General features: G+C 52.7%; 1 protein-coding gene across 1 annotated transcript in view; it reads left to right on the plus strand.

The window, feature by feature from the left end:
* LOC136569711 (zinc finger protein 271-like) overlaps nucleotides 1-10,842 on the plus strand; it is a 294,542-nt gene extending 283,700 nt beyond the window's left edge. Inside the window, exon 3 of the mRNA XM_066570072.1 lies at nucleotides 10,280-10,842. Within this exon, the coding sequence (XP_066426169.1) occupies nucleotides 10,280-10,842 (563 nt within the window). The remainder of the gene's footprint in view (nucleotides 1-10,279) is intronic.
* Nucleotides 10,843-11,744: the final 902 nt, after the last annotated feature.

Genomic DNA, 11,744 nt, shown 5'->3' on the forward strand with positions numbered 1-11,744 from the left:
GACTCAAATTCCAGCCCAGACCTCTCACCTTCCAGACAACTCCTTCCCCAACACCCCACCAACACCCACCCCCCCCAAAATCCCACAGAGAAGCCCTCAACAGCCCAGCAGGAGCCCCAGCTGTGCCCGTCCCTCTGCAGAGCTTTCCCAGCCTCCAGCAGACGCCCTGGTTCCCTGCACGTGCCGTGGGATGGCACTCAGGAGGATCTGCTCCAAGGCCTTCCCCGGTGGCAGCTCAGGCTGCCAGGCCTGTGGTTCCTGGATCACCCTTCCCAGCGAGCCTTCCTGGGCACGGCTGTTCCATGGGCACCTCTGCGCTCAGCTCGGACTGCTCCACTCAGCCAGGGCTGCTGGGAAAGGATCCAGAGCAGCCTGGCCAGCTCTTTCTCCAGCTCCCTCTTCACTCTTGGGGGAGGTAGAACATCCCACAGGAAAGCAACTGGTGCCACAAGGAGTGGGCAGCATCAGGCAGCTCTGGGGAGGCGCCTCAGCACTGCTGTATCCTGAGGGAACACTGCTGGCCATGCCCTGTGTGTATCTGCAAAAGCTTCCAATCAGCTGCCTCAGCTTCCAGGGCCTCCCTTGGCCAGCATCCTGACGTGGATGAAGGGCTGCTGCCAGGCACTGCTGGGACCCAGCGGGACAGGAGCGGCTGTCTCGTGTCCACGCAGCAGCCCTGAAACACCCAGGGCCATCCCAAAAGCAGACAAACGCTCCCGGGTCAGCAGAGAGGAGCAAGGAGCACTGGGCTCGTCTCAGGGGATCTCAGCTGGGCTCACTCCACCACACGCCCCCATTTTGAGGCCTGCTGATGCCCAGCTGCCAGAAATGCCCACCTTGTTCTCTCCAAGATGTACAGAGAGAGCCAATGAGCAGGACACCTTGGGAGGCCTTTTCTGGGGCCAGGGACACACCAGGATCAGCCAAGGCTCTCCACGCTGCCTGGCCCACACAGCCCAGCTCTGTGCTGGCCCTGGGCCACAGCAGCTCCCACCAAGCAGGAGGAAAATGCATTTTGCCAACAGTTGAAACACAGCAGACAGGAAAGATGTGAAAAGTGTGTGTGCAAAGGCCTTTTAATTGACAGCTCTCACAGAGAGCTTTGGGGCTCATGGCTGGACAGAGATGCTCCTGCTCACCCTCTGTCCAAAGGGAGGGAACATACCCTGCTGCAGGTGCTTGGCTTGGTCTCTGCAGGTCCAGGCGGATGCCAAACCTGCTCTTCACAGCCTTCTCCCTTGCCCTGCTCCTCTGCCAAGTGCAACGGGCCTCAAGGACTGAAAGGAGCACAGAGAGCCGAAGGGGGACACTCGCACCTGCCTCATTGGGAGCTCCCTGGGAAGCACTTTCCTTGAGAAGCAAGCCCCTTTCCTCCAAAGGCATTTCCCCAAATGTGTGGCTTTCCTGGGCAACACCAACACACCCTTAAGAAAAGCTGGCAAGGCTGAATGACTCCAGGTCTATTCAGGACGGGCGCTCCAGCTCCAGCTCGTATTCCCCCAAGTGTGTGTCCAGGTGCAGGTTCAGAGGTGCAGCCCCAGGCCCTCTACAAACACAAGCTGCCCGCTGCCTCTTCCCCTGCCTCAGCTCCTGCCTGTGCTCACAGCACCAAAACCAGGCTGTTCCCAGCCAGAGCCCAGAGCTCTGTCCCCACAGGATGCTCTTGCCAGCACCTTCCAGGACTCTCTGCTGTGCACGCAGTGCTTTTCATGCCTGCTCCCAACAGGCTTTGGAACACAGAGCACAACCTGGCTGGCTCTGCCACCAGCACAGCCCAAACACAGGCGGAGGAAGAAGCAGCAGGGGTTGATTTGCGGCCATGCCCAAGAGAAACTGGAAGGGTGCCCTCCCTCTGGTCTCCCTTGGTTGGCTTTCTGACTGGCTCTGAGCCTGGGGCTGCCATTCCTCACTTGTGGGGACCAGAACCACAGCCGGGATCCCGGCACTGCCTGACAGCGCTCCGGGCACCGGCACGTGTCTCAGTCTCTCTGCGAGCCTCTCAGGAACCCTGGGCCAGTCCCGAGTCGGCAGACACCGGGGAGGGCAGCCCCGACACGGCCGACAGCAGGGAATCACTCTCTGTGCCCCGAGGGTACTGAGGGCACTTAGGCTGGTTGCCTTCGCCGCAGCAGAGACAGCAGAGACATCGGTAGAAGAGAAGGAGCTGACTCTCAGCAGGGGTTAATCCAAGGTTTTATTCTAGAAGTCCCGAAGGAGCTCCTGCACCTCAGGGGGCCTCCTGCCAAGAGCGCCGGGGGATGTCCCAAGGTTACATTTAAAGGGAGGTGGAAACCAAAAGTAGATAACATTTTACCAACCAATAGGTATCTCTGAGGGATGGGTGCTGGGGGATAGACATATAAAACAGCGTATGGGGCAGGGCTTGGGGGGCTGACCCCTGGTCTCTGGCTAATCACTCGACGACTTGGACCGAAACTTCTGGATGGGGGGGATGGGATGCTGAGTGATTGACAGCCAGGGTGGGGGTTTAGGGAATGATCCCATCCCAGGAGAGGAATTACACAGGTAAAGGGAGGGGGGTACAGTCTGGGATAAACCATTTGGAAAAAATATGGGAATACAAAACAAAACTACTTCAAAGTATTACAAAATATAAAAACACACTACAACATCTCCCTCTTTTCGTTTAAATAAAAAAAGGTGAGGTACCTAAACATTAAGTTTCAGCTCGGAGTGATATCAAGCATCAGCAAACCAAGGCTGTTTTGTAAATTCTGCAGAGGTTTCTGTCTCTTCCTCAGAAGAGGTAGGAACAGTCACCTGATTGATCTCTAAAGGGAAAATAGCTTTCGATATCAGTTTGGTCACGATGCTCTTGATGATCCCGAAGCTGATCAAAATAACAAGAAAAACAAACAAAACTAAAAATACAGATTTCAATATGGATCTGACCCAGCCCGAGAGTCCCCATTTTTGGGAAAGTCCATCCATCCAGTCTGCTGTTTCTTGCTTGATGTCTTGGACCATTTGTTGCATCTTTCTGATGATTTTGTGGACATCCTCAGCTTTGGATGACAGATTCAGGCAAAGATTCAGGCAACAGAGACCTTCAAACTCTTCCACATCTGACTTGGATGGATGGCTGTCAACATGAGCAGCAGAAGGATGGGGCTCATTCTGATGGTAGAGGGGCTGAGTTCAGATCAAGGGGAAACACTGAAAAGACGCGGTTTTTCAGGAAACTGAGTCAGGAAAAGGTTTTTTCAGCAGGGGCTGTTTCTTTGTCTCCTGTGGTAAAGTGGTTGGCTGTGATAGACTCTGCACAAGGCAGTGTAGGTGGTGGTGTGCCTGTTGGAAACTCCAAATAAAAATCATTAGTTTAAGAAAAGGATGGTTACTTTAGGGAAACTTCATGCTCCCTCTGGTATTCTAAAGGAACTCTGGGGATAGGGATTAGTGGAGGGAGACCATGGGAGAGGGGAGAGGGTGGTAGGAATTTGTGGGAACATAAAAAAGGGGTAATAGGACAATGGAAAGAAGAAGGGGAAAGTGGGAGGGGGGTAGGAAGGCCACAGGAATTGGGGAAGGGTATTAGAAGAAGTGGGACTTATCGGACTGAAAGGTTCTTTTATTATTGACATGGGCTTTTGAATGCAGGGCAGCTTGCCCGTGTTCTGTGCTTTTCTTGCTTTTAGGCTGTTGCTGGGGCTTGATGGTTGTTGGTTTTGGGTTCTATTTCCTTGGTAGACATGTGGAGGACTTCTATGATGTAGATAATATTTTACAGGTTTGTAGTCTGGAGCATGTTTACTACCTTGTACTGAAACTCCACCAGGTCCTGTCACATCGGCTGCTTGGGGGCCTTTTCTTCCTTGTACTATATTAAATTCCACAATTTCTCCATCTCCTAAACTGGGGAGATATTTCCTGGGGTTATTCTTTTTTATAGCAGTCTGATGAACAAACACATCTTCTTTGTTATCATTCCGGGTTATGAAACCGTATTTGTTTTTTACATTGAACCATTTTACTGTCCCCAAAATGTTCATGGCAAGGACTTTTTTACCTTTGCCAGTGGGTTTGTGTTGGCATTGCTGGTGCGCTGCCGTATGAAATGCATTCCGGTCCTGGTGCTGACGGCCGCGCTCAGGCTCGGCCCTGTCCTGTGCTGGAATTGAACACACCCTATTTTTGTCATAGCGCTGGGAAAAAGAGCGCTCTTTATTCAGTTTTTTGAAAGGTTGTCTTTTGGGGAATTCTGATCTTCAAGGTTATTGTATTTAAAATCTAAAAACTGCTTTTTCAGAGGGCAGTCAGGCATCCAATGCCCTAACTTCCCACAAAGATGGCAAGGTCGATTAGAGTTGGAGATTCTCTCTTGTGGCATTGTGACGTGCTGAAGCTGGTTGGTGGATGGTGGATCAGGGGCGTCCACAGCTGAATCTTTCTCTGTGGTTTTGGTCTCTCGTCCTGGTCAGCAAGAGTGATGGTAACTTTCCTCTCACACACTTCTAACATTGCTTGTAGTGTTGGTGTTGGCTCGAGAGGCAGGCTCAGGATGGCAGCTTTACACTTGTCATTGGCATTTTCTTTAGCAATCTCGGTGAGGATTTCCATCCTGGCTCTTTCGTTCTGAACTTGCAATTCAACAGCTTTTCTCAACCTTTCCACAAAACTCAAAAAGGACTCAGATGAAGATTGTGTTATTTTCAAATAATTTTCAAGCGGAACACCAGGACGGAGCCCAAAGAAAGCTTTCTCAGCTGCTCTAGCACATTCTTTGAAAACCTTTCTGGGAATGCCCTCTGCCTGACTTGCTCCATCCTCCCATTCCCCCTGTCCACAGAGATGGTCGAGAGATATCAATTTACCATAAACATCATGGACAGTAGCTTCATCAGCCCACAGAGCTGGTAAAATTTCTCTCAATCCTTTTTTCCATGCTGCATCCCACAAAAGATATTCAGATGAGGATAACAGGCAGGAAAAAAGGTGTTTGATATCAGCGGGGGTTAAAATATTAGCAAACAGTGTAGCTTTAAGGAGTCCTCTAAAATATTCACTTGATCTACCAAAATCTTTTTGGGCTTTGGCAAGTTCTTTGACAGAATCAACAGAAAGGGGGGTATAATGTGGCTGAATCCCCCCGTTTAAATCTGAAATATATGACACAGGGGCTGCAGAAAGAAGCAGTGATGTTTCCGGCTTCTGGCTGCCGAGCTCAGCATCTCTGGTTACACTGACTTGGGAGCCGGAGGGCGGGCTGTGGGAGGGGCGGAGGGAGGCCACGGCGGGCGGGCAAAGCCGTGAGGGGGCGGAGGGGGGCGGAGCCGGAGCAGGACGGGGGGCCGGGGCCGGGGGGAGGGTACGGGGAGGGCGGGTTTCGGAGGCGGGGTGTTCCAAGCAGAATGGGTTGTTGGGAGAGCGAAAAGGATTGTGGGAAGAAGAAGAACCACGCATTGCCATGTGGTATCCACCATCATGGTCTGGGGAAGTTACTTGAAGCGGATCGGGGGTACAAAGGCGGGCACTAAGATTGTGGGACGGGGTTTCACAACTTGGGGAAGCAGGGAAAAGGGTAGGGTCCCGGGGAGTCTGGCCAGAACTGTCCAGGTTGGAGACAGGGAGCTTCTGAGGGAAGCTAGGGAGTGTAACTTTCTTCAGAATGCCCTGTGCCGGGGCTGGGGGTGAGGAAAGAGGGTTAGGAGAGGGAGAACATAACTTGGAGGGGGGTAGATCGGGTTTCTGGGAAACAGAGGTGTTGAAACTGTTCCCGGATGGCTGTTCTTGCATCATTAAATTAGATTTTACAACATTTCTTATCTGCAGGGCTAAAAAAGCAAATTTTGACGGAGATGTGTCACCTGACTTCCCTGCTTTCAATAACTCATTACCAATTTTGTCCCAAAAAGCCAAATCACTAATATTTTCAGTTGATACATCGGGAAAGTGAAGAAACAGCCATCTAACAAATTGTTTAACATCTGATTTTGAAAATCGGATTTTTTCACTCTTAAGAATGTTCAAAAGATGATAGTAGACACCTTTGTGAGATACAGAAAGCCTTGCACCCATTGTGGCTGTGATGTTAAATTTTGTATCTCAAATTTCACCAACCCAGGTGGGGGGGGGAGGAAAAAAAGGCCTGCAGCTGGCAGCCTGCCAAAAATAGAGAAAAGAAACTTTGGCTCTCCACGGCGAGCCTGAAAACAAAGACAGGGAAACAGCCCCCTTCCAAAGAGGGGAGAAACAGGAAAAAGGTAAAACTTACCAATCCAGCTGTAGGACAGGAAAACAGGAGGTCCTGGGATGGTGACTTCTACCTGAAACTGACTTTTGAGGGTACTTCAAAAGCTACCTGTTTCCTCCACAGGAGAGCAACTCACTAAAACGGAGTGTGTTCTTCTGAGGTAGCTTGCCGGCCAAAGGCTTTGCGAACAGTCTGAAAGAATGTCCGAGCCCCGTCCCTGAGCTCCGGGGAATGGTCTCAGAGACGCACGTTTGGGCGCCAAGCTGTCTCGGTCTCTCTGCGAGCCTCTCAGGAACCCTGGGCCAGTCCCGAGTCGGCAGACACCGGGGAGGGCAGCCCCGACACGGCCGACAGCGGGGGACACTGTCTGTGCCCCGAGGGTACTGAGGGCACTTAGGCTGGTTGCCTTCGCTGCAGCAGAGACAGCAGAGACATTGGTAGAAGAGAAGGGGCCGACTCTCAGCAGGGGTTAATCCAAGATTTTATTCTAGGAGTCCCGAAGGAGCTCCTGCACCTCAGGGGGCCTCCTGCCGAGAGCCCCGGGGGATGTCCGGAGTTCACATTTAAAGGGGGGAGGAAACCAAAAGCAGATAACATTTTACCAACCAATAGGTATCTCTGAGGGATGGGTGCTGGGGGATAGACATATAAAACAGCGTATGGGGCAGGGCTTGGGGGGCTGACCCCTGGCCTCTGGCAAATCACTCGACAACTTGGACCGAAACTTCTGGATGGGGGGCTGGGATGCTGAGTGATAGACAGAGAGCCAGGGTGGGGGTTTAGGGAATGATCTCATCCCAGGAGAGGGATAACACAGATAAAGGGAGGGGAGTACAGTCTGGGATAAAACATTTGGGAAAAATATTGGAATACAAAACAAAACTACTTCAAAGTATTACAAAATATAAAAACACACTACAACAGCAGCTCCCACCTGTGGCCCACTTGGCTGGGTGTGGACCAAGGCATTTCCAGTGCTGGAGGGACTGATAAAAGACTGATAAGAGACTGATAAGAGACTGAGTGCACTGAGCTACAGCCCAAGGAGGGACTTGTGGAGTTTGTAATCTATTTTGAAGCAGCAGGAGGTTTTATTGCTTAATATTGTTCAATTTTTCTGCTGGTGAATGCTTTGCCTGGTAAATAAAGTTTTTTTCCAGTTTTCTCCAAGGAAATATTTTCCCGAACTGTCTGAGGGTGGGGCTGCTGAATCTGAATTCTAGAGGAAACTCCTTTTGGGGGTTTTCAACCAAATTTGCCCTAAAGCAGGAGAGGGTGGTGGAAAGAAGGGGGAACCCCAAGTGGCTGGATTGAGGGGAGGCTGGAGACGGGGACCCTGAGACTCCAAAACCTCCCAGAATCCAAAAGCAGGACCCTGGAGAGGGGGGATCCCCAGGACCCATGGGATCCCCAGCAGCCCTGAGATGGGGGACCAGCAGAACCCCAGAGGGATGAGACTGGAAATGGGAAACTCCTGGTGGATTTTTTTATTCACTCTTGATTTTTGGACATAAGGTGACTTCCAGAGATGCACTTGGGCAAGAGGAATCCTGAACTGAAGGCATTCACAGCTTGTTTTTCCCCAGTCCACAGTTTTCCCCAAACCTTCACACAGTGACATCCCCCCTGTCCCACACTGGGTGAGCTCAGTCCCAAACTTGACCCTGATCCTGGTCTCAATCTCTCTGCACGTTTAGACACACTCACAGTTCTGTATTTCATCCCATCCCAGTCCCAAACTCATCTAGCCCCAGACCCAATCCCAACCCCAGCCCTAAAGCCAATCCCATGTCTAGCCTTAACCCCACTCCCAGCTCTAATCCAAATCTCAGCCCTACTCCAATCCCAGCCCCAATTCCAGCCCCTTCCTAAATCCTCAGCCCCAAACCAAATCCCAGGCTCAGCCCTTCTGGGGGTTTGGGGGTGTCTCTGTCCCTGTGGCCCCGATGATGTTTGGGTGGGGTCACAGCAGGGCTGAGAGGGACAGAGACCCCCCCGGCCGCCCCAGGGGTGAGAAGGTGGCAGAGCCCCCCCAGCCCCGAGCAGCCTCAGCGGTGAGAGGGACACAGAGCCCCTGGTGCCCAGCCCTGCACAGGCATTGCCTGGGGCCAGAAGGATGGAGACCCCCCGAGCATCCCCCAGGGCAAGGGGACAGAGAGCCCCGAGCATCCCCTGGGCTGAGAGGGACAGAGACTGCCCCGAGCACCCCCTGGCACAGGGGAGAGAGGGAGGGAGACCCCCCAGGCATTCCCTGGGTGAGAATGCTGGAGACCCCTAGGGAATGGCCTGGGGTGACAGGGACAGGGACAAACCCCTGGGGAATGTCCTGGGGTGACAGGGACAGGGACACCCCTGGGGAATGGCCTGGGGTGACAGGGACAGGGACAACACCCCCCCCCCCCCCAAGCCCCTCCCAAGCATCCCCCAGTGTGAGAGGCTCAGAGACCCCTTGAGCATTCCCTGGGCATGGGACAAAGTAAAGCTGTTTCTTGACAAAAATCAAAGTTAACTCTACAGAAAATGCCTTGAATTTGCTCTTCCCACAAGTCACTTGTGGTGAAAATGCAAACAAATCCCAAAATTTATTAAACTCACAATAGAAGTATTTTGTGGCAATTCCAAAATCCATTGGTCCTGCACAGCTCCAGCTCAGCTGCTGGCACATTCTGATAAAAGAAAAGTGGAAATTAAGCCCAATATATTGCGAGACTTGTTTTATGAAAAGATTATGAAAAGGAAGGGAAAGCTCTGTGTAGGTGTCACAAAGGTGACAGGGACAAAAAAAAAAATTATCCTTAGATTTGGCAAAGCCCCCCAGCCTGTGAAAGAGAAAAGGGGTGACAGCCACGGAGTGACAGGGACAGAGACCTCCCCTGGGGCAGGGCAAGTGTGACATTGTCCCCTATGCGTGTGGCCTTCCCAGGGCGGGGGTTTCACACCTGAGCCAGTTTGGGTAAGGGGGGTGGTGTTCACCCCCTGAGCAGGGATTCCCCCACTGTTTCAGGTTGCAGTGTAAGATGGAACCCAATGCATGTTTTCAATCCCCATCTTCATCAACTGCTAGAAACAGGTGGGGCAGTGTTCTTGATCTCTTCCATGAGTCAGCCCTGATAACGCCCTCCAGGGGAGATATCTGCTGTGAATGGGCCATTGTGTGTCACTGCAGGACTGATAAAATTCCATCATCCCATTGTGGGATGCTCCGCCCATGGGGGAGGATCCAAGCATTCCTACCTGGATATAAGCTGAGCCTTGCAGCACCAGGAGCAGCTTGCCTACTGGATTCCCAGAGGACAAGAGCTCCAGAACCACCACTGGACCTCCAGAGGAAGACCAGACCCTTCTACGGGATCACTGCTTGGACAGAATCACGTTCATCACTGCAACAGGACTGCAGCCACCATTTAATGGGACTGCTGCCACCACCCTGACCAGAAACAGGGTGTCAGGTTATATCCTGACTCTGTCAGTTTAAGGCAGTGTTTCTGTAGCATTGCCTTGATCTTCATTTTCTTATTAAATTGTAATTCTGACTTAGACTCTCCCCCAGGTTTCCCTTAAATCCTGTACAAAAGACAATGTGTGCACCCTTTGTTTGGTTCCCAAAGCAGGATTTCCCATTCCCAAACATTGACTCCATGGAGGAGGAGGCTGTGAGGAGCAGGAAGGATCCCCGGGACAGCCAGGCAGGTGAGGAGGAAGTCAGTGCCCCTTTCCCCCTCTCTCCTGCTCCATCTCCCAGCCCAGCACAGCCCCTGGCTGCAGGACAACCCTGCTGCCAACCCCGTCCTGCTGGGGATGCTCTGGGGGGATCTCCTTCCCCTTCCCTCTGGCACGGAGGCAAATCCCATCCTCTCCTTGTCCTTCCTCCCCCAGGGAAGAAGCTGAGGATGGAGACCAGGGAGGACAAATCCCCACAGCAGAACCTCATGGAAGAGACCATTTTGAGTGGCTCCACGGTGCAGAATTCCAATGTAAAGGAAAAGCCCCAGAGATCCAACAGGTGGAGGGGCTCAAAACCCATCCCAGGGTGCTCTGAGGAGGAAAGACCCACCCAGAGCTTGGAAGGTGGGCAGAGCTTCAGCCATAGCTCTGAGCTGGTGGCCCATGGGCAGCTTCACAATGAGGAGAAGCCCCACAAGTGCTTGGAGTGTGGGAAGAGCTTCAGGCAGAGCCGCACCCTGATCTGCCACCAGATGATCCACACTGGGGAATGGCCCTACGAGTGTGGGGAGTGTGGGAAGGGCTTCAGCTGCAGCTCTGCCCTCATCATCCACCAACGCATCCACACTGGGGAGAGGCCCTACGAGTGTCCCCAGTGTCAGAAGACGTTTCAGACCAGCTCCAGTCTTCACCTGCATGTGCGAATTCACTCAGAGGAGAGGTCCTTCCACTGCCCTGACTGTGGGAAGGGCTTCAAGCAGAAATACCACCTCATCAGGCACCAGCGGCGCATCCACACTGGGGAGAGGCCCTACGAGTGTGGGGATGTGGGAAGGGCTTCAAGCTGCAGATCCATCTTTGTGAAACACCTGAGCATCCACACTGGGGAGAGGCCCTACGAGGGTCCCAAGTGTCAGAAGAGGTTTTGGACAAGCTCCGATCTCCTCCAGCACCAGCGAATTCACTGAGAGGAGAGGCCCTTCTGCTGCCCTGACTGTGGGAAGGGCTTCAAGCGGAAATACCACCTCATCAGGCACCAGCAGCGCATCCACACTGGGGAGAGGCCCTACGAGTGTCCCCAGTGTGGGAAGAGCTTCACTTTCAGCTGTAACTTCACCAGACACAAACAGAGTCATGGGTAAGTGAAGCCCTGCAAATGCCCCAGTTTCAGGAGGAGCTGCGTTCACTGCTCCAAATTCATCCTCCATTGGAGGTCCCACATTGGGAAGAGCCCCAGTGGTCCATGTTCCCTGTGATCCATGTGGGGAAGACACCTGTCCCTCTTCCTGCCCCTCCCAGTGACATGATGTGGCATTGAAAAAAATGAGGGTCTGGCCATGGTCCTGTCGTTACATTCACTCCCACCTCAGGGCATTGCCAGGAGCAGGAAAGGGACTCTCTCTCTCTCTCACCCCTGAGGAGAAGGGTGTCCTTTCCAGACATGGGAAATTGTGGCCAGGCAGATGCAGTGAGTTGTGTTTTAGTTTTCCTTGTAAACAGTTTTATTTACCCCTTCTGTTATCAATATTGTTTCTGTTCCATTTGTTCCTTATCTCGTTGTTGTTCCCAATAAATTGTTCTTATCCCAGCCCAGGATCTTTGCCTTTTGTGCTTTCCATGGGAGGCGGGAGGGCAGCGAGGGCAGCGCGGTTTTAGCGGGAGCAGGAAATTGGGGAATCCCATTCCTGAAGCCCGGCCTGTGGAAACCGAGCATCCCAGCTGGTGCCAGCCCTGGTGGCCATGGCAGCAGCCTTGGGAGCGGGTCCCTGGCTGGGGCTGTGGGAACCTCTTCCCTCTGGTGCCCAGGGACAGGAGTGGAGGGAGCGGCTGCAGCTGAGTTGGGGCAGGCTCAGGTTGGATGTCAGGAAAA

Source organism: Molothrus aeneus, unplaced genomic scaffold (genome assembly GCF_037042795.1).
Source record: "Molothrus aeneus isolate 106 unplaced genomic scaffold, BPBGC_Maene_1.0 scaffold_19a, whole genome shotgun sequence".
Classification (NCBI taxonomy): domain Eukaryota; kingdom Metazoa; phylum Chordata; class Aves; order Passeriformes; family Icteridae; genus Molothrus; species Molothrus aeneus.